Raw genomic sequence first — 22,854 nt, forward strand, 5'->3', positions numbered from 1 at the left:
ACCAAGCTAAACAATATACAATATATTATATATTTACTATAGAATACCTTTATGTTATATAATCTTAATACAAATGTTTCTTTCCATCACATATTAACTACACTATAAAATACCCATTATAGTAATTCACATTTCCAGAGCACGACATCTGATGCTATTTAAATAGCTGAAACTTCTCAAGTCAGAACAATTTAAATACACCTGAAGTACAAGGGTCTCTCTTATAAAGTTTCATAAGTATTAAAACAAAAGCACTCTGGGGGCGCCTGGGTGGCGCAGTCGGTTAAGCGTCCGACTTCAGCCAGGTCACGATCTCACGGTCCGTGAGTTCGAGCCCCGCGTCGGGCTCTGGGCTGATGGCTCAGAGCCTGGAGCCTGTTTCCGATTCTGTGTCTCCCTCTCTCTCTGCCCCTCCCCCGTTCATGCTCTGTCTCTCTCTGTCCCAAAAAAATAAATAAAAACGTTGAAAAAAAAAATTTAAAAAAAAAAAAAAAAAAAAAAAAAGCACTCTGATTACACACAATGGGTAAGAAGATAGATTAGATGACTGGAATATCCAAGTAAGATTAAGGTATTATGCTTATGCTTTTTGACCATAATCCCTTCAAGATATAGCTCACACTTCCGTGTTTCTGTAAATTGTGTGGTAAACTTAATGTTATTGGTGAGTTTGTAATTTCCTCTTTTAAGTGTATTTATTTACTGATTATTTTTCATTTTTCACCTTGGGAATTACATGGTCATTCCAGAGAACTGAGATTGTCCTAAATCTATTAATATTAAATCTACTAGTTATCACTAATTAAACATCCTGATTATCCAACCAGCACAAAAATTCCAAGGCAGTATTTATAAACCAAACATGTTAAAGAGGTATTTTACACATTTTAAACAACCACCTAAGAGCAGGATACAATCTGGCACTTCCATTTACAGAAGGACAACTAAGTATAATAAAAAATTTTAAACAAACTGCTGTTATAAATCATCACTATATTCCATACACAAGCACAGACTTCAGACAAAAGCAATCCACTTGATGCATGTTTGAGGATTATGACTAGGGCCTATCCCAAATCAGACCGAAAGTCAAGCTTGGACTATTCTAATTACTTCTAAGGGATGTTAAACAGGTTGCTTACACTCTGCATTTGTTTTCTCTCCAAGGAATGGATGACATCTGAATTCCATAAACAGTATAATGCTGTAACAGCTAAGGCATTATGCATTATTCTTAATTATTTATACACGTATGGCTACATCTTATCAAGCCAACAACTGGGGCCAAATAAGTAACAGCCCTAAAACAATTTTCTTAATGAAGTAAATTCTTAATGAAGTGATTTTAATGTTTCTAATAAAGATTATCAAAAATAAGTTTGTTTCAACTATGAAATACAAACTCTTACTCACTCGCCAACTGATAGCAAGTTTTGTTTCTCATCCTTTTTTATTCGTGGGCGCCCTGGTTTCATCTTCAAAGGTGAGGTTGGAGTCTTCTGAGCAGCAGGCTGAATGAAATGTGCAAACAGTTCTGTCTGCTTTAATAAATACTCAAATCTATTTGCTCTGTCGGTTTGCTGCAAAAAGTTTTTAAGACACATTTTATCAGAATATTAATACAACTTCAGAGATCAAAGCTTCAACATTCCCCTATACAATAAACTCAGCAAAAAGGAACTACTGAGACATACAACAACATAGATGAGTTTCAAAAGCATTATACCTTATATATACACACACACACACACACACACACACATACACACAAAAGCATTATACTAAGTGAAAGAAGACAAACACAGACTGTGTACTATGATTTTACTTACACGAAATTATAGCTAGAGATAGAAAGCTCATCTGGAGTGTTCAAGGGGATAAGGACAAGAGCTCATTTTGGGCGGGATAATAAAAATGTCCTACATCATGACTATAAGGTGGCTAACTAATTGCATAAATTTGCCAAACCTCATTAACTTAAAATTAAAACTGTTGTGTGTCAATTATACAGCAATTTGGTTGACCAAAAAACATTAAAAAATTAAAACAGTTTTCAAAGAAGTGAATTTATTCAGAAATGGAAAAAAATGTGTTGGTCATTCATCAGTTAAGCTGTGCCAAATTTTAAAAAGGCATCAGGTTGAAATACATCTATTAAGGTGCTCCTGACCAGGGGCGCTTGGGTGGCTCAGTCGGTTGAGCACCTGACTTCGACTCAGGTCATAATCTCACAGTTCGTGAGTTCAAGCCCCGCGTCGGGCTCTGTGCTGACAGCTCAGAGTCTGGAGCCTGCTTCTGATTCTGTGTCTCCTTCTCTCTCTGCCCCTCCTCCATCCATGCTCTGTCTCTCTCTCAAAAATAAATAAAACATTAAAAAAGAAACAAAGAAAGAAAGAAAATGTTTAAGGTGCTTCTGACTGGCTCAGTCAGTAGAGCACGAGACTCTTAATCTCAGGGTCATGAGTTCGAGCCCTATGCTGGGTGGGCACAGAGCTTACTTTAAAACAAAAACTATTAAGTTCATGAAATACTCACTAACCCAATGCAGTTATTAATACTATTTCTTCCTTTCATTTCTAACACCTGCCATTTGAAATCCTCTCTATTACCACACTAAGAGAATGGAAGAATTTCAACCAAAAAAACTTAAGATCACTGAAATCAGCATACTTCTCTCCATGACAATTTCCTATAGAAGACAAGCTTCAGTTTTTTGTTTTTGAAAATTACAAACTATTTTATAATTTTAAGTTTACTTATTTTGAGAGAGAGAGAGCATGCACAAGAGAGCATGCAAGGGGGGAGGGGGCAGAGAGAGAGAGAGGAGACCGAGAATCCCCACCAGACTCTGCACTGTCAGCCTAGAGCCCGATGTGGGGTTCGATCTCACAAACCATGAGATCATGACCTGAGCTGAAATCAAGAGTCAGATGTTTAACTGACGGAGCCACCCAGGTACCCTATGAAGATTAAAAATTATTTTAAAGTACTGATAATATACTTATGCGTATTTTACAGTATTTCATTTCTTTATATATATATAATAAAAAAGGCAAGCAACTAGCAGATGTTGGGCCTGAAAAACATCTATTCACTTATTGTAATTACATTTGGAATCAAGATAAATTAAGCTATGGAAATTAATTCAGATAGGTCAGAGCTAGACATTTTAAGGGAAGTGCTATTCTGCAGTATTTAAAAATCACTAAGTATTCTTCACTTCTTCCAAAGTTTTCAATCAACATTATCTTCTTAAATAGCTTTTCAATTCAGCAACTACTTTTGTGTATCTACCAGAAAAGGCACATTTGTTCATCAAATTCCAGTATCAAAAATAAACATAAGGCATTATTTAAGATGGTCAGAAGGTAAATGCTTGGAAAATAAAGCAGGATAAAAGGAACTGGGAATGGCACTAAAATTTTAACGGGGATGACCAGAAAAGTCCTAAGACATGATGTTTCAACAGAGAAGAGGGTCCCCTCCACCCTCATTCTTAGATCTTATCACATATCTCTAATGCTCAAAAACCTTTAATGGCTCTAGATGTCTTAAGATTTTCAAAGTGCTTCACAACCCATCAGAGCAAAAATATCCAAAACTTGATCTGCATGATCAAGTTTTGAAACTACAGCCTTAAGGAATTAAGTACAGAGTTCACCACAGTTCTACACATGATCAATGACTTCAAAATTCTCACTACTCATTCATTCAAGTAGTAGTAGGATTATAAACTAGTTGCAAAGAACCAAGGAGGAGTTCAGAACAACATTTACATAATAATTATGGCAAACATTGAGGGAAAAACAGGCAAAGACCTTGGTTGTGAATGAAAATATTAACATCAAATGATGTGAGATCTTAAAGGGAAAAAACAGATCCTTAAAAAGTAAAAATAGAGTAAGATTAGGAACCTGAAGGACATGAATCATAAAATCAAATGGAAGATTAAAATCAATAGCTTTAAACCAGTTTCTCTCTCTGAAACAAAAGGAAATGACACAGGGCAGCAGAGGCCATACATGTTTGGAAATAGGAAATAAACTGAAGAAAAGCCTGTAATTCTTTGTGGAGGAAGACTGAAAATAAGGCTGTGGCAGAAATGCAATAGAAAGTTTAACCAGAATAGTAAGTAAAGTTTTAAAATGGCTAAATGGGATTGTTGAGCAATAAATACCGAAAGCCTGAGAGTAAAAACCATAAATTTATTTTGGTACCAATCAGCACTATTATTCAGTTTTTTCAAGTAGTATTCAGTATCCTTGGTTCAAGAATAAAGCGTGGATACTGAGACTTACTTACCTATAGTTAGGAGCTAGCAAATGACAGGGGAGCTTGATTAAAAAAAGAAAATGTTAGTCAAGACCATGATGTTGAAAAAGGAAATGATTAGGAGACTGAAAAATTTGGAAAAATGTATGAAGAGATCTGGAAGAGGCCCGATCATAAGAAAGGAAGCAAATACAGAAGCCAACGAAATAACCCATGCAACAGAAGAAAGATGAATTAGGACAATAAGGGAAAAAGAGAAGTATTTATCATGTTTAACTTGCAAGATTATTAAAATTATGAAGTACTGCTATAGACAGCTTTGGGTATATATTAAGAGGAACTGTCAATGATTGAGGTAACACTAAGTATATGTGTGAGGCACAGAATAAATTCAATTTTGGATATTCCTAAGTAAGAGGTACCAAAGGGACTTAAATGTCCAACAAAAAATGAAAATACAATGGTTGGAAGCATCTGGGCTAGAGGTAAATATTGAGAAGAATTCAGTTTAAAGAAAACCAATGATGAGGTGGCCTGACTGGCTCAGTTAATACAGCATTTGACACCTGATCTTGGGGTTGTGAGTTCAAGCCCCACATTGGATGCAGAGATTACCTAGAAATAAAACGAAGGGAAGGGAAGGGAAGGGAAGGGAAGGGAAGGGAAGGGAAGGGAAGGGAAGGGAAGGGAAGGGAAGGGAAGGGAAGGGAAGGGAAGGGGAAAAGAAAAGAAAAGAAAAGAAAAGAAAAGAAAAGAAAAGAAAAGAAAAGAAAAGAAAAGAAAAGACCAATGACAAGGATCGAACTATTCAAGAAGAAACGTTAGAGTACAATGGTAAATAGATGCAGAATACACACATCTTGAATAACTACTTCTCTGGTCTTTTACTCTCCCCACTCTCTGATACTAAATCATAAAATAAAGGGAGATAAAATAACCCAAATATTTATATGATATTATTTTGTGCGTTTATGTAGTACTTCTATATTTGTATAGAAGTACTTTACGTATGCAAACAACAAAAGTTACAGTATCCTATGTTACACACACTTCAACTGAATATCTGTACCTCAACTATAAAAATTAAATGCAGAAATTTGGTCCATTCAGTCACTTAATTTAAGTAATTATAGACTCTATTCATATACCTAGAGCATACCATTTTTTCTTCATAAGTGGGATCTGGTTCTTGGATTTCTTTTTGCTTTCCAGGAGATGCATCATCAAATACTTCCTGGTAGGAAAGAAAAATCATGGATTGTTCTTCAAAAATAGTCAACACATCATTATTAAACTAATTTCTGCTGAAAACACATTCTAAGTAATACATTTCTACTGCAAACTTGCTAGATACTCAAATGGCTGTTATCTAACCTGATAGGATATCTTGATGAAATTAAACGCCATGATGAAAACAACCTATTTAACCCAAATATGTAAACTACATGGCTACTGGCCAAGATTTAAACAACACAAGACTATTATCTACATCATCCTAGAATAAAAGAATAACTTTCAACAAATCTGTCTCTTTTTTTACTCAATAATTATGAAACCAAATTAAATAGTATATACTATGAAGAAATCATGTTCCTTTTTAATTATAAAACTGCAGTATCTACCTTGCTTGTATGTAACTATAAACCTGAAATACAGCATCATTAGTCATGCTGATTTCCATCTTCTGGAAAAATATAAAAAAATTTCATGCATCATAAATCAAATACTCTTTAACAATCTGATTCCTAAATTGGTAGTAAATATCCTATCTTGTGAATTTATTCACCCTGACATTCAAAATGCCACAAACAAAAAACAGCAACAACTATACTGCAAAGTTCCACTCACCTATCAAAACAGCAACTAAGAATAGTTGGTAAAAGAATAATTTTCATTAACAATGTACAAATCTGGGCTTGGTACTATGTATTATAATAAAGCTACCTGTGATTAAAAAATTGGGAGGGCTGGAGGTGGTAGAGTAGTAAAGAGGTCAAATGACCTAAATTCTAGTCTAACTTCATTGCTAAGAGCTTTAGGTACCTGTGTAACCGTAACTTAAGCTCATCACAAATCTCTGGTTTCCACAAGTAAAAAGGATAAAGCCACCTGTAAGCCTACTTCACAAAATAGTATTGGATGTCATGAAAGGCCAAATACACCCTAAAAAAATAAAATGTGGTTTCCAATAGTAGTCATTATTTCTTCCATAGTTAAAAAAAAAAAAAAAATGGGGATTTGGACTCCAAGACTCTTGAGGTCACACGACACACATACACAGTGTGTCTATCTGCCTAGTCTGTCGGCATTTAGTGTACCTATCAATCAGTCTAGTCAATAGCGAAAAAAGGCAAAGATAGACTCAATCTACAACTCCAAAAAGATCATAATAAACAAAAACTGGAATTACTCCCTTGACTTATCAGTATCCAAGCAAAAATGAAAACTTAACTGAATACATGTGAAAGCTAGCTAACATTTCTGGGAAGATCAGCCTTGTCAAAAAAAGTTCGTGAATGCAAGATTTCATTTGTTTTCTAATTTTGAAAAACACCCACCTTAAATTCTACTTTCAAACAAGAAAAAGGCATTTAAGACTGCCAAATATATTACATATTTTTGCTCAAATCTGTTTTTTACCAGGGAACCTCAATGACTTCCAAATTCAGTTCAGAAAAGACTGAAAGTACATTTACTTAAAAAAAATTTTTTAATCACACTATAACATGCAGAGAAAAAAAAATCCAGGCTAAAATTAGTCAGTGAAGAAACTTATGAAAGATGAAATTACTAATGTTCCTGTACTGAGAAGGTTAAAATAACTGTCATTCTTCAAGAAATGAAATTGTCAAACATCCTTCTTGAAAGAATATGAGAGTAAAATATGTGGGAAATGGATCAGTTTCAGAGCCAGACCTGGGTTCTACCACAGGTTCTACTTATCAGAAGACTAATTTCTTTATAGAGCAAATAAAAATACCCTGGACTTCATTTGGTACTGGCTATCAAACACGAATGTCCATACTTAAAGTCCACTTTAGTTTAAAAACAGCGAATAAAAGCCAAATTAGGCTTTATTACTCTTTCTGATATTTAAATAACATCTCTAGTGAGACACTGGTTGTTATTCCAGAATTTGAATGGAGACTCTTTTGAGAAGCTTACAGAAACTATGGACAGCACTGTGCAGAGAATTGTCCATTTACACACAACTGCTTTCAGTGTGACGGATCTTCAAACCCCCACACCATGGAGCTGGAATCCAAGTTAAACAGCCCTAGTAATCCGAAGAACCACTTTAAACCTTAAGTAAGAAAAGTAAGGCAACACTAGTGAGGAATTTGAAACAGATCTAAAATCACTTGAAAGTACAGGATATCAATGTTCTATTGCACCAAAATCTACCCTCACCACTAAAAGTTCGCTCATAAACTATTAACATGTTACTTCACTCTAGATTAGACCTTGGGTGCCCAAATAGAACTCTGCTGTGCCAAAAACGCTTCAATGGTAAACTGCACTTCCATTTACTGATTTGTTAATACTGCATAAAAGATCATTTTTTTTAGAGCAGTATTACCTTCACCCCTTGTATCTTAAGGATGGAAAAATCCCAGAAATCTTTGGGCTACGACTTTAAAATATCTCAAAACCGATCGAAGGCCAGGAATAAAATATGGAAGGAGCAAGCAATCACTTTGTTCCCAGACATCGCACAGTCTTGGAGCATACCCAAGAGACCCGCCTGGCAACTCCCCAAACTTTCCACCCCCGCAGCACTGTCACCATACCCTGGCCAACCCCAGTCCTTAGAGCAGGCTCGGCAGCGAGCGATACCAATTTTCAAAAAATAAAAAAATAAGTGAATAAAAAAGGCCAAGGCCTCAAAAGAGGAATTGCGCTGGACTGAAAGCTAACCGCCCCAGATTCATCAATTCATCCATCCTCCCATCCATCCCCCGACTCAAAATTAAATGAGCGTCCACGACGGCTGCTGCTACCTCGGTCGCTTCCCTCCCAAAGGAACAGTGCTTGGGAGGAGCCTCCGTTCCCTTCACAGGAGCAGCTGCGCCCCGCTTATCCCCACTGCGCACTCGGCCATCCAGCTCTAGCCATTGTTTCTGCCCAGAACAGATACCGCCCCCACAAGGACCGGGATTAAGAAAAGGAGGCCTGAATCCTCGGATGCGCAGCTTTTAAATGCCTTCCCCACCCGGTGCATCCTTCCCTGACTACTAAGGGGCATCTCCCTCGCCCATCCCGCAAGTTTAGTGGAAACTAAAACCAAGAATCGGATGGGCCAGGGAATTATGGGAGTCCACCGGGAAAAAACAAAAAACAAAAAAACAAAAACGGGTAGATCCCTCTCTGCCTCAGTAATCACTAACATCTGTTTAATAAAAGGGTTCGAGGATTTGGCAAGGTTCGCTAAAGAGATAAGTAATGTAAATGTGAAATGCCAGAAATCCATAGGAGTCGGCGTGGGTAGGTTAAGCACAAGGGCGCAAGGGTGAAAGAATCATTCCGGTTCCAAAGGGTCTGAGGCCGAGTTTGAGTGCCGAAGGGGTGGAGTACTGCTCTGCGTCTGAGCACTAAAATCTGGGCGAGGGAACCAGTTCCTCGCCCCCCTGCACGCTCTCCCCGCGCCACAAGCCACCCTCACCTCCATCTCGGAGTCCGCGGGGCCGGAGCTGGCCGCAGAGGGAGCCGCCTGGGCCGCGACACCCTCGGGGCCGCCTTTGTTGCTGCTGTTGCTCACGCTGCCGGCGGCCGAGGCTGCTGGCTTGGAAGGCGCGCTCTCGGGAGGCGGGGGTGGCGGAGGCTCGGCCGCGGACGACATGATGTTCCGTCTGCGTCACCCGCTGCTGCCAGAGGCCCGGCAGAGATGAGGAGGCCTAGGCCTGGGTGGCTACGTCGCAACGAGCTGACGGAAGTGCGAGAGGACCACCCGAATGCGCCCCTGCGCCGCGGCTCAGCTAAGAGCCTAAGCCCTGCCCAGCAGCCTCCCGGTCTCGTCTTCCTCCTCTTCCGCGGGGCTCGGGATTCGACCGGCGCTTACCTCACGGCGGGAATCACGTCGACGAGAGTGGGCGGGGCCACCTGGGTCACCGAGGTCAGGGAAGGCGGGTTAATTTACGGGAGGGCGGAGGGTTGGGTAAGGGGAAAGGAATGCGAAAGAGACCGACGCGAGGAACTAGTTTCGCCGCCTCCTTTTCTTTCTCTGGTAGAAATCATCTATCTCGCCAGCATCCAGGACAACTACCTACGCCACCGACTTTCAACCCTCGCGAGATTAATAGTTGGCTAATTGACTCGGTTCTGAGTGCGCTTGCGCGGTCTCCTCTCCTCACCCTTGGCCACGCCCTCTCTCGGCCCCCAGCGGGCTCTAGGACGAGGAGTGGGCGGGGCCCCGAGGAAGAGCTTGGGGACGTAGCCTTGTGCGTCGGCTCCCCGGCGTGACGCGAACGCAGTTCCTAACGGCTGTACTCATCTGCCCTGTCTTCTGGGCCTGGCCGGGGGTCGGTGTCACCCCCTGAAAACTTGCCCAGGTTTTGCGGCGTCTGTTGAAACGTGGAGGCCTGTGCTGACTTTAACACTTGTACCGCCTCCGCTTATGGCATGACACCGTAGTGTTGACGTTATGGTTATCCCAAGTGACATCTTGTTTGTTTTCTCAGGAAAGTTGTCCGTTAGTGTGATTTTTTTTTTTTTTTTTTTTGGTCTTCCCATGTTAGCTGTATCAGTCCTTTCTAAATTTCTTCTACTTCGGTACATTGCCTCCAAATTTACATGCTAAAAGTAAGCAAACTGTGCACGCTGCCTTCTGAGTGAGAAACATGAGTAATCAAGGAAGAGACGTGGTGGGTTGTATTGTTCCTCAACCACCAAATACTTAATAAAAAATACATTATTTTCTCATTAAGAAATGTTGCAAGTAACCACTGTTTTGTACACTACCTTAGGCTCTCAACACAGCCTAAGGGTCTTAGTGCATCCATCCAGTACAGATTTTAAGCACATTGTATTCTATTTGATAACAAATCTGCATATTACAGTAAATTATTACTTGCACTGCACAAGGTTTTATTCATTTTTGCATCCCCCTGTCAAGTATTCCATCAGTGAATGGAGGAGACATGCTTTTCAAGAATTAAGGTTTTAGCTAACTGGTTAATTATGTTAAATTTCACACACGAAGGACCTCCTTAGAACACAAAGACTACAAACTTTTAACTAAATGATAATTCTTTGAGATCTAGAAAATGTCCACCAGTCCCTTAGAAATGCTATTTCTAAGACTGTAAAAAACTGCCTAAGGATATATGACAGAAATACCTACAATGGCATTCAACATAGTCTTCACATATAATTACATAAAGCTAGCAATAGGCTGAATTCAACATTGAACTGTTTTTAAAACTATGCTGTACACCCACAAAATTAATCGTTTAGCAATGATAAACATAGAAGAATGTTTATTACATGGTGTTAATTGAAAAAAATTTAACAGTTCAAAAATATAGATAAAAATTGGAAGGATATACATCAAAGTATTGAAAGTATTGCTGGTGTATATTTCCTAAGTTTTCTTTGTTTGTATTTTTTATTTTTCTAAAATGGGTTTCTATATTATTATACTGAGAAAACTTATTTTTAATATTAAAAAATGTTCTTTGGGGTGCCGAGGTGGCTCAGGCAGTTGAGCATCCAACTCTTGATCTCAGCTCAGGTCATGATCCCAGAGTCATGGGATTGAGCCCCAAGTCAGGAGCCTGCTTAAGATTCTCTCTCTCTCTCTCTCTCTCTCTTCTCTCTCTCTCTTCTCTCTCTGTCCCTTTGCTCCTTTCCCCTGGTTGTGCACTCTTGCTCTCGCTACAATATTTTTTTTAAATTTTTTAAAATGTTCTTTTACCTAAAAACATTTGGGTGGAAGAGTAAAAGGTAGTGTTTAGGGTGGTACCTGACATATAGACATGCAACAAGTAGTTATTGACAGAAATTTATTTAGTATTGTTAAGTAGGAAGAATATAACATTTGTTTAGTATTCAGTATATTTCTCTATAGTGATGGTAACTATCTTGGGTCCTGGTTTGAAAACTCTAAAAATTATATACTGAAGTATATAAATGGAAGGTTCCTAAGCCAGACAACTGTTTAAGGAAAGCAGTAAATAGCAAGAAAAGCAATAAGCAAAATTTCCTTTAAAATGACAATTGTATTTTAACATGTGCATTTATACTGTGAGTTTCTCATATGAACATATGAAAGCTATATAAGAATCTTAAGAATTGTAGAGGAAAGGTACTTAGAAGAAAGGAGGAAGAGAAGACGGAACGTTTAAATCCACTAATCTAACATTAGGGACAGAGAAATTTTGAGCAGGAGATAGAAGCAGAGAGAAAGAGGAGAGAGAAGCTGCAGAAAACACAGGATGCCTGGACACTGAGCTATAGGGACATTAGCTAAGTTAGGCATATAGTACTTATCTGGTGGCCAAATCACAAAGACCTATTTTTCTTCAAAGACTAGTAGGTTAAAGTAATAGCTAGTTCTGGAACTGATAGTATAACATGGATTAGTATAGTGGTAGGAAGGTAACTGGGGAGTCAGGCCAACATAGATTCCAATGCAGGCTCAAGAACTTAGTAGCAGCATGAATGTCCGCAAGTTATCTTTCAACTTCTTTGAAATCAGTCTTCTCATCTTTTTATTATTATCTCAACTTTATATTGGGGTAATATTCTTGCAATGACATCATAAAATTAAAGAGATAGTGTGTGTAATGTGTTTAATACAGTGCCTGACATGGAGTGAGCTCTGTGTTCAAGTGTTAGGTATTCAAATCCTGAAGAATCATAAGCCAAAGCATCAGTCCAGTTGGAGGGATGGTAATCTATTTTTTTTTAATAAGAGGAAGGGAAGATGAATCATGTCAAGAAAATTCCAGAAAAAAAAATGCTGCTTTAACCATGTTCCCAGAAATAGAATGTCATAATGTGGAAACATGTCAGTGTTCTATCTCAAATATGCAAATATATATTGTTTACACCTAAAATTTCCTCTGTTAGATTTAGTGTACCCGAACAGCATGCTCTGTGCTGGAGAGTAGAACAAAGAGATGTTGCCAGAGGACAAAAGATTCTCAAGAGCCAGGACTCAACATTTTGGCCTTGAATGATAACAGAAAGGAGTTACATTTATCAAGGACAAAGTAGGAATGCTGAGCCTCTCTTCGTCACATACTTATTTTATTTTGTGAAAGTCTAAGAAAATAAAGTCTGTTACTACATGACAATAATAAAACAGTATTGATTGAGTTTGTATCTGTGGAGATTTCCAACACAAGATACCAATGATCACATCTTCTATGTATCTTTTTTCAGAATTCTCTTACATGGGTCATTTGCCATGTAAGAACATTTTGATTAAACAAAAACATTAGCTCAGCTCTAAATAAAAAAGATAAATAAGGTTTAAGTATATTTTCCTCATGTTTGGTTACTAACACACAGTGGGTGACTTTGTATCCATTAGGTGTTTATACATATACTTATGTGATCATTTAAAGTTAGCTTTTCCTTACTGTATACAAGTTAAAAATTCAAGTTCCCTGCACATTTTTTCCTACTTGTGAAAAATATTTTCTTCTTTATTGAATTTGCTCTAGGTAAAATACTCCTAGGAAGCTAAATATAATCCAAAGTTAAATTTTAACTACTACCACTCCTGAAATATTTTCAAAAGAATTAACTATGGTCAAAACTATGGTTAAGAAATTTGGAATACCTTTGCTCAAAATACTGAAAGTAATGGAAAAAGATATGCTTCCAACATTATTCAAAAGAAAGCAAGAGTGGCTACATCATTATCAAGTAAAGTAGACTTCAGAGCAAAGAAAATTACAAAGAGAGTGTCAATCTACCAAGAAGTGTCAATCTACCAAGAAAATACAACAATTGTAAATATGTATGCATGAAACGACACAGCAAAATATGGAAAGCAAAAACTGACAGAACTGAAATAAAAAATAACAAATCCACAATTATAAGTGAAGACTACAGCATCTCTCAATAAGTGGTAGAACAATTAGGCAGTGGGGCACTTGGGTGGCTCAGTTGGTTAAGCATCCAACTCTTGATTTCCGCTCAGGTCATGATCTCACAGTTGGTTTGTGGACCCAAGCCCTTTGTAGGGCCTCCTACTAACAGCCCAAAGCCTGCTTGGGATTGTCCTTCTCCCTCTCTTTCTGCCCCTCCCCCACTCATATGCACATTCTCTCTCTCTCTCTCTCTCTCTCTCTCTGTCTCTCTCTTTTAAAATAAATAAACTTTAAAAAAAGTGTTAAAAAAAAAAAAAGAATAACCAGGAAGCAAAACAGCAAGGATATAGAAGAGCTCAACAACACTGCCAACCAGCAGAATCTACCTGACATTTATAGGACACTCCACACAACAATAGAAAAATACACATTTTTTTCAAGAACCCACAGAAAATGTAACAAGATAGGCCATGAAACAAACCTCAACAAATTTTAAAAATTGAAATCATACAGAAGTGTGTGTTCTTCACCCGCAGAATTGAGCTAGAAATCAATAACTGAAAGTTACAAGAAATATCTCCAACTAAACAACACACTTCTAAGTAATCCATGGGTCTCAGAGGAGGGCTTAAGAGAAAAAGTAAATTGATATGAATGAAAATATAATATATCAAAGTTTGTGGAACACAGATGAAGTGATGAGAGGGAAATTATAGTACTAAATACTTATATTCAAGAAAAGGGAATAGTCTCAAATCTAAGCTTCCTTCTCTTGGGGCACCTGGGTGATTCAGTCAGTTAAGCGTCCAACTTCAGCTCAGGTCACGATCTCAGGGTTTGTGAGTTGGAGTCCCACGTCAGGCTCTGTGCTGTCAGCTCAGAGCCTGGAGCCCACTTCAGATTCTGTGTCTCTCTCTCTGCCCCTTCCCTGCTCATTCCCTGTCTCTGTCTCTGTCTCTGTCTCTCTCTCAAAAATAAACATTAAAAAAAATGTTTAAGCTTCCATCTCAAAAACCTAGAAAAACAGGAGCAAAGTAAATCCAAAGTAAGCAAAAGGAAGGAAGTAATAAAGGCAGAAGCAGACATTGATGAAATTAAATCATAAAAACTTAAATAAAATAAAATGAAACAAAGAACGGGTTCTTTGAACAGAAAAAAAGTGACAGTTTCTAGGAAAACTGACAAAGTACACAAATCACCAATGTTAAGAATGAAACAGAACTTACTTATTGCTACAGATTCTGAAGACATCAAAAGGATAACAAGGGACTACCACAAACATAAATTTGACAACTTAAATTAAATAAACCATTTTCTTGAAAAATTCAAGCTACCATGATTCAGACAATATGAAATTGGCAATTTGAATAGCACTATAAATATTTAGGAAATAAAATTTATAACTTAATAATTTCCCAAAAGAAATCTCCAGACTCAGATAGTATCCTGGAGAATTCCACCAAATATTTTTGCACAATTTTATACCAATTCTACACAATCTCCTTCAGAAAATAGAAGAGGGTACACTACCCAATTCATTTTATGACACTACTATAATAACCCTGATACCAAATCAAACAAAGACACTATTAAAAAGAAAAGAAATATCACTGATGCATATAGACACAAAAATGCTTACCAAATATTAGCAAATACAGTTATGCAATATATAAAAAAAATTGTGCACCCTGACCAAGTAGAATGTATTCCAGAGATGCAAGACTGGTTTGATATTTGAAAGTCAACTAATGTTATTTGCCTATAACCCAAATGATCATATCAACCAATGCAGAAAAGGCATTTAACAAAATCTCAACACCCATTCATGATAGAAACTCTCAGGAAAAAAATAGAGGGAAACTTCCTCCGCTTACTTGACAAAGGACATTCACAATACCTACAGCAAACATTATGCTTGATGAGACTGAATGCTTTCCCCCTAAGATCAGAAATAGGCAAGAATTCTGCTCACACCACTAATATTCAATACAGAACTGGAAAGGAAAAATAAAACTGTCCTTTTTTGCAAATGACATGATTATTGACGTAGAAAAATCCCAAGAAATCTACATAGAACATCTTAATGCCTGGTAAGTGAATTACGCAAGGTTCAGGATACAAGATAAACATTCAAAACTCAACTGTATTTCTATAAATTACCAATGAACATGTGGACTCAGTGCAAATAGGCTTTTCAACAAATGGTCCTGGAGAAACATCGATAAATAAAAACAAACAAACAAAAGACAACACCTTGACCTAGGTTTCACAGTTTGTACAAAAATTAGCTGAAAATGGATGATACATTTAATGTAGAACAGAAAACTGTAAGAAACTTTTAGAAAAAGAAAAAAGAAAATACTAAGGACCTAAGGCTAAGCATAGAGTTCCTAAACTGAAACCAAAAGTATGATCAATGAAAGGAAAAACTGATAAACCAAATCACAAAATTAAAAAGATTTGCTCTTGTGAAAGACTGTTAAGAAGATGAGAAGACAAGCTACAGAGTAGGAGAACATATTCGCAAAATACATATCAGGCAAAGGATGAGTATCTACAATATACAAAGAACTCTGAAAATTCAACAAATAGAAAAGCAAAGAGTTTATTTAGAACACAAGGAAAAGAAATGAAGAGACAATTCACCGAAGAAGATATACACATGGCAAATCAGCACATGAAAAGATGTTCAACATCATTAGCCATTTGAAAAATGCAAATTAAAACCAAATGAGATATCACTTCACACCTAACAGAATGACTAAGATAAAAAATAATGATAACACCAAATGCTGGTGAGGATAGAGAGAAACTGAATCACTCATACATTGCTGGTGGAAATGTAGTGTAGAGTTTATAGACCAAAAAACTCTGAGAATGGCTGCTTTTGGAAAAAATATTTTCCTTGAAAAACAAAAGCATGTGCACAATTATGTCTCTGAAACTATTGCTCCTAGGTATAGTTTCAATCATTTGTATTAATTGTAACTTGTATTATTTTATTATTTTAACCAAAGTAACTTTTATTTCACACAAAACTAGAAGTAAGTAATTATAAACTGTATGTCATACACTGACATTTTAGCAGACCGACAAAACTCATGAATACACATAACATGATATTTTACAGCCATATACATCCTTTATAAGGCTTCTCTAAGTGGCAAAAATAAGTACATTTATTAACAAGCCCTCAGTGATAACCTCTTTATAGCACTTAAAATACAAATAGAAGCATATAAACTAAAAACTATGCTTAGTAATCAATGTTTTAGTGTTGTATCTTAGAAATGATTTCAACATCCAATGAAAAGTAATTTAATATAAGTCCAAGGTTTTTTTTTTTTAAGTTGTTAATGTTTTTATTTATTTTTGAGAGAGAGACAGAGTACTAGCAGGGTAGGGACAGAGCAAGAGGGAGACACAAAATCCAAAGCAGGCTCCAGGTTATGAGCTGTCAGCACAGAGCCCAACCCGGGGCTCGAACCCACAAACCACAAGATCATGACCTGAGCCGAAGTCAGATGCTTAACCAACTAAACCACTCAGGTGCACCGAAGTCCAAGGTTTTAAGTCACCTAAAGAAATTACCTCCAAGCTAACATACTGTACAATGTAACTACTATTGAAAATGAGACTAATGATTCAATTTGGCTAAACACAAATTTGTATTTTTTTATAATCTTAAAGATTAAGTGGAAGTAATGCTAGCTTATTTGATCAATAAACCAGTGTAAATTTAGAAAGAACATTCCCAACCAGAATAAGATACAGACTTGTACTATACTTAACAGTGATAAACCAGAGAAGACATAGCTGAACTTATTAAACCAAAAATATTGAACTACTTTTGTTTGCTTGAGATTCTCTTAAATTTTGTGTACTTGCCTTCTTCAAAAGTTATCTGTTAGTTTTGCTAAGAATACTTTTTCTTTCCTTTAAGATTCTAACACATTTAAAGTATTATAATTTCATTGTTTTCTAGGAATTTTAGGAATATTCAATCCATGTAAGTGCTTATTTACCTCTATCCACCAATCAGAACAGGACTGTTTCAGAGTTTATGATCTCATCTGTCAATAGCATCCTGAGATGGAAAAGCATTACATACTCACGTGATGAAAAGTAAAGATCTTTCTGAATTATAGACAAATAGCGCTTACAGTTTCACTTCTAAAATTTTGGCCTCAAGGCAAGCAAGAATAAACACAACATCACAGTAAATGTCTGGTCCAAATATCAAAGAGGTATTTTTCTTAGTGTTGGGCAGGAAATTCTTTTTTTTATTATTTAAATTTTTAAAAATGTTTATTCATTCTTGAGAGAGAAAGAGCACGAGCAAGGCGGGGACAGAGAGAGAGGGAGAAACAGAATCTGAATCAGGCTCTAGGCCTCCGCACTGTCAGCACAGAACCCAATGCGGGGCTCAAACTCTCAAACCATGAGATCATGACCTGAGCCAAAGACGACGCTTAACCCACTGAGCCACCCAGGTGCCCCAGGAAATTCTTAATTGATTTGAGCTCACAATAGATAAATATACAAAACACTGCCAAACCTAATACTCTGTTGTCTCTCACCCAGCAGAGAATAGGTCTCTACAAAACCCTAATTCTTTTAGAGAAATCATCAAATGATCAGACCATAAAACCAAATCAGCAATCATTGCTGCCACCAATAGAAAGAAGTTTATAAGATGCAAACGAACCAAAACAAAGCACAAAATTAGTGGAGAGGTAAATTTTAAATAGAAAAAACAGCACCACAAATTTGTTGTTTGGGATCCACTTCTAAGAACCAAGAAAAGACATACATGGCCTTAACCCACCCATGAGGTGCACTTCTCCAGGAACCAAGTTACCTGGTCCTAATAGGAATTCATTGGACATCATGGTGGAAGACTTTTGAAACTGATTAAAGAAAAAACTTTTTTAAAGTAAAACTATGACTCTCATATAGATCTGAAAAAGAATGCATGTTAGATGTGTGCTTTATTTAACCTAGCAGTGAGGCAATTAATGAGGTGTTAGAACCAGTTTAAGGAAGTCAAAACAGCACAAATTTCTAGGAGTAAAGGAATGATGACAGGAACATACAAATGGAGGTAAAACTAGTTTCTTTCACAGTGGGGGTGGAATGTCAGTTTACTGTTTACTGAATAGGACAGGATTTGCATTGCTCTGGATAAGAATTATTTTGCATTTGTATCAGTTATTTGCAATTTAGAATTCTAAAATAGTCCCATAGAATCAGAATACCTAGAGTGTTGTCCTCTACACTCTAGATAATTAATAATTGTCACTGAAGCACATTTTTCCCTATATACCACTGCCTTAGATTATTATAAATATTTTCATTTGGACTGTTAAGTAGCCTCGTAACTGGTTAATTCTTCTTCATTTTGCATTAAGTGTAAGAACTGAAATTCAACTCAAGTCCATGCTGGTAACCACTATTTTTGCCATTCTCCTTCATCTCTCTAGGATAGCTTTCTCTACTTTCTTTTTGTTTCCCTGCCCCCAGTTAAGTGCATTCCAATGGGCTATGCATTGTAGTACCTCATAGATTACTATCTGTATTCCAATTTCAAATGTTTATTTATTTTTGAGACAGGAGGGGGGGCAGGGAGTGTGAGCTGGGGAGGGGCAGAGAGAGAGGGAGACACAGAATCTGAAGCAGGCTCCAAGTTCTGAGCTGTCAGCACAGAGCCTGATGCAGGGCTCGAACCTATGTGAGATCATGATCTGAGCCTCAGTCGGAAGCTTAACTGACTGAGCCACCCAGGTGCCTCAGGAGGCAGGTTTTCTTTAAAAAGAGACTGGTCAACACAAAGTCTGGCATCTCCAACATATGTCTATAGTCTATGCCACAGAAAGTAAGTTATTTTTTATAGAAAAACCTACTAATGTTCCCATTTCAGCATTGTGGTCTTTTTTTTTTTAATTTTTTTTTAATTTTTTTAACGTTTATTTATTTTTGAGACAGAGAGAGACAGAGCATGAACAGGGGAGGAGCAGAGAGAGAGGGAGACACAGAATCTTAAACAGGCTCCAGGCTCTGAGCTGTCAGCACAGAGCCCGACGCGGGGCTCGAACTCACGGACCCTGAGATCATGACCTGAGCCGAAGTCGGACGCTTAACCGACCAAGCCACCCAGGTGCCCCTGTGGTCTTTTTTTTAAAATAAACTTTTATTGGGGCGCCTGGGTGGCGCAGTCGGTTAAGCGTCCGACTTCAGCCAGGTCACGATCTCACGGTCCGTGAGTTCGAGCCCCGCATCAGGCTCTGGGCTGACGGCTCAGAGCCTGGAGCCTGTTTCGGATTCTGTGTCTCCCTCTCTCCCTGCCCCTCCCCTGTTCATGCTCTGTCTCTCTCTGTCCCAAAAATAAATAAACGTTGAAAAAAAAAATTAAAAAAAAAATAATAAAATAAACTTTTATTTATTTTTATTTTTTTATTTTTGATTTGATTTTATTTATTTTTAAAAAAATTTTTTAATGTTTGTTTATTTATTTATTTATTTATTTATTTATTTATTTATTTTTAATTTTTTTTAACCTTTATTTATTTTTGAGACAGGGAGAGACAGAGCATGAACTGGGGAGGGTCAGAGAGAGAGAGGGAGACACAGAATCGGAAACAGGCTCCAGGCTCTGAGCCGTCAGCCCAGAGCCCGACGCGGGGCTCGAACTCACGGACCGCGAGATCGTGACCTGAGCCGAAGTCGGCCGCTCAACCGACTGAGCCACCCAGGCGCCCCTGTTTATTTATTTTTTGAAAGAGACAGAGACAGAATGTGAGTGGGTTAGGGGCAGAGAGAGAGGGAGACACAGAATCCGAAGCAGGCTCCAGGCTCCGAGCCATCAGCACAGAGCCCGACACGGGGCTCAAACCCACGAGCTGTGAGATCATGACCTGAGCCAAAGTTGGACACTCAACCGATTGAGCCACCCAGGCGTCCCTTTATTTTTGATTTTAGAGAGAGAAAGCACAAGTGGGGAGGGGCAGAGGGAGAGAGAGAGAAACCTAAGCAGACTCTATGCTTAGTGCAGAGCTCAATGTGGGGCTCAATCCCATGACCATTGGATCATGACCTGAAACAAAATCAACAGTTGGAAGCTCAACCAACTAAGTCACCTATTTTTCTTTTTTTAATTGAAGTATAATTAACACACAGTGTTAAATCAGTCTCAGGTGTACAATATAGTGATTCAACAATTGTATACCTTACTCAGTGCTTACCATGATAAGTGTACTCTTAATCCCCAGCCCCTATTTCACCCATCCCTTCACCCACTTCCCCCTGACAACCACCAGTTTGCTCTCTGTATTTAAGTCTGTCCATCTTTTTCTTTGTTTGTTCATTCATTTTGTTTCTTAAATTCCACATTTCAGTGAAATCATGTGGTGCCTGTCTTTTTCTTACTTTCACTTAGCATATTATCTAGCTCCATCCATGTTATTGTAAATGTCAAGATTTCATTCTTTTTTTTATGGCTGAGTAATATTTCAGTGTGTGTGCGTGTACACATTACATAGCACTATGATCTTTTTAATTTTTATAATACAGTTTAAATTTCATTAAAGGTGTCAATTCTAAGCTCATTGGTACTTGAAAGACATTCAGTCAAATTGTATTTGAAATATGTTTTTGTGAGAGCTAGAGATTAATTTCACCCATTTGAAATTTGATTCTTAACTTTTTAGGTATGAAGTTATTATTCTATAATAACTCATCATGAAAGACGATAAGAACTTAGTATCTTAGAAATTCTAAAAAATTCTTTTCAGTTTTTGATATATCTCAAAATAGAAGCTCTTTATAGTGTTGAACTTTATCTTCTGTCTATAGTAGATGTCCCAGGGTGCATGTAAGGAGAAAAATTCTGTTAAGTCTCTGTTACCAGTCAGAAGACCCACTGAGTTGCATTCTTAAGAAAATGGCACAACTTTGGGTTCTGCCCTAGGAAGATGGGCCACTTCAGATCCTACCTAGTGGAAGGAAGTGGAGATTTTGTAAGTCTCACATTCAGAAATAAAAGAGAAGGAGGGGATGTCAAAGGAGGCTTCCACTTACTCTTTTGCAAGAGAGTCAGGAATTACCGCACAAGGACCTTGACAATAAGAACTTTGTAGGCTGCTCCTGCTTGATACTTTGGTCACTCCTTTTCATGGCCATTAAAATCCAAGTTCTTTTACCATTGAATTTTCTTGTTTTACATTCTTTCAGTACTCTGAATAGATGAACCATTATATTTGGAAATAGACTGAATTTTAATTCTGGATTTTAGTTAAGCTCACAAGGAAGTAGTTATTTATGATGCTGTAATTTCCCTTACTAAACTAGTAAATCTTAAGTACTTTGATTCCAAATCAGAACCTTAAGGTGGAAATTGTGTTAGGAATGGTATCTTCCAGCTGGTTGGCATTTTATTTATATATTGTGTCCATGTCCTCACAGAAGCAGGCACTAGGATAGGATTGAACATGCAAAAGATTTATTGGGTAGGAAATACCTGCTAAGGGGGGAAGTAGGAGCAGGCGGGGAGCAACTTCAGGAGAAGATGCAGAGCTAATACTTGTGCAGAAGAAAGTAAAGTGGAGGGCTGGGAAGGAGGAATTCCGTTTATAGCAGATCTCGAAGAGAGTTTTGACCACACCGTTGTGGAGTCTTCAAGCCATAGTCTCCTGTTAGATCAGTCCCATGTGCCATGGTAATGCTCCTGTTACAGCACCACTGCCTACTGGAACCCCCTGGAAGAAGTGTGCTTTAAGCAGAACACAGGGGTGAGGTTTTTTATGGGGGTTGTAGTGAGGAGAAGATGGAGGGGTTATGGAGTTTGATCCAGAAGAACAGAGGTTGGGCCTACCACAGTAGAGCTGAGGTCAAGGTGTCACGGTGATGTAGGAGGCCAGAACATGACACTTTAAAATACACCACTTCAGCCTGAGGATTATTTTGAGCTAAAGGTAAATGTGAATCAAGAGATGCACAAAAAAGCCATCCCAGGGCTTCTCTTCTCTGACCAAAAGCAGAAACATCTGAAAAATGAGGAGTGCTGCAAATCCCCTCTCTCCAGGGAAGTCTTATGGCTATGAAAAAGACTAAAGGTCAGCACCCACATGGATCTACACAAAAAATATCCTACTCCGTTAGTTTCCCCTATATATTACCTTCTCACAGTTTGCCACACTTGAAAGCCTAAAACACTTTTTCTTTGTCTTGTCACTTCTCTACAAATGTATTGTTCTTTGGTTAAGATGCTATATAAGCCCAAGTTCTAACCACCCCTTTGAGTTACTCATCATTGGGGTTTCTCCTGCATGATGTGCCCTGTGCATGTTGATAAATTGTTTGTTTTTTTTCTTGTTAATCTATCGTTTGCCAATCTAACTTTACAAGCGTCCAGCCAGAGAACCTGAGAGGTAGAAAGAAAAAGAACTTTTTTCTCCCTACAGTCACCACAAATATATATGACATATTTTGGAAAGAGAACAATACGTACTTTTAATAAATTTGTCTTCTAATTTTAACTGACTAA

The 22,854-nt window shown here is 37.7% G+C and overlaps 1 protein-coding gene across 1 annotated transcript in view; it reads right to left on the reverse strand.

The window, feature by feature from the left end:
* SMARCA5 (SWI/SNF related, matrix associated, actin dependent regulator of chromatin, subfamily a, member 5) overlaps window positions 1-9,528 on the reverse strand; it is a 44,651-nt gene extending 35,123 nt beyond the window's left edge. Inside the window, exons 1-3 of the mRNA XM_030313004.1 lie at window positions 8,936-9,528; window positions 5,432-5,506; window positions 1,414-1,580 (exon numbers count right to left, since the gene is read on the reverse strand). Of these exons, the coding sequence (XP_030168864.1) occupies window positions 1,414-1,580; window positions 5,432-5,506; window positions 8,936-9,112 (419 nt within the window). The 5' untranslated portion in view covers window positions 9,113-9,528. The remainder of the gene's footprint in view (window positions 1-1,413; window positions 1,581-5,431; window positions 5,507-8,935) is intronic.
* Window positions 9,529-22,854: the final 13,326 nt, after the last annotated feature.

The sequence above is a fragment of the Lynx canadensis genome, chromosome B1, assembly GCF_007474595.2.
Source record: "Lynx canadensis isolate LIC74 chromosome B1, mLynCan4.pri.v2, whole genome shotgun sequence".
NCBI classification, from domain to species: domain Eukaryota; kingdom Metazoa; phylum Chordata; class Mammalia; order Carnivora; family Felidae; genus Lynx; species Lynx canadensis.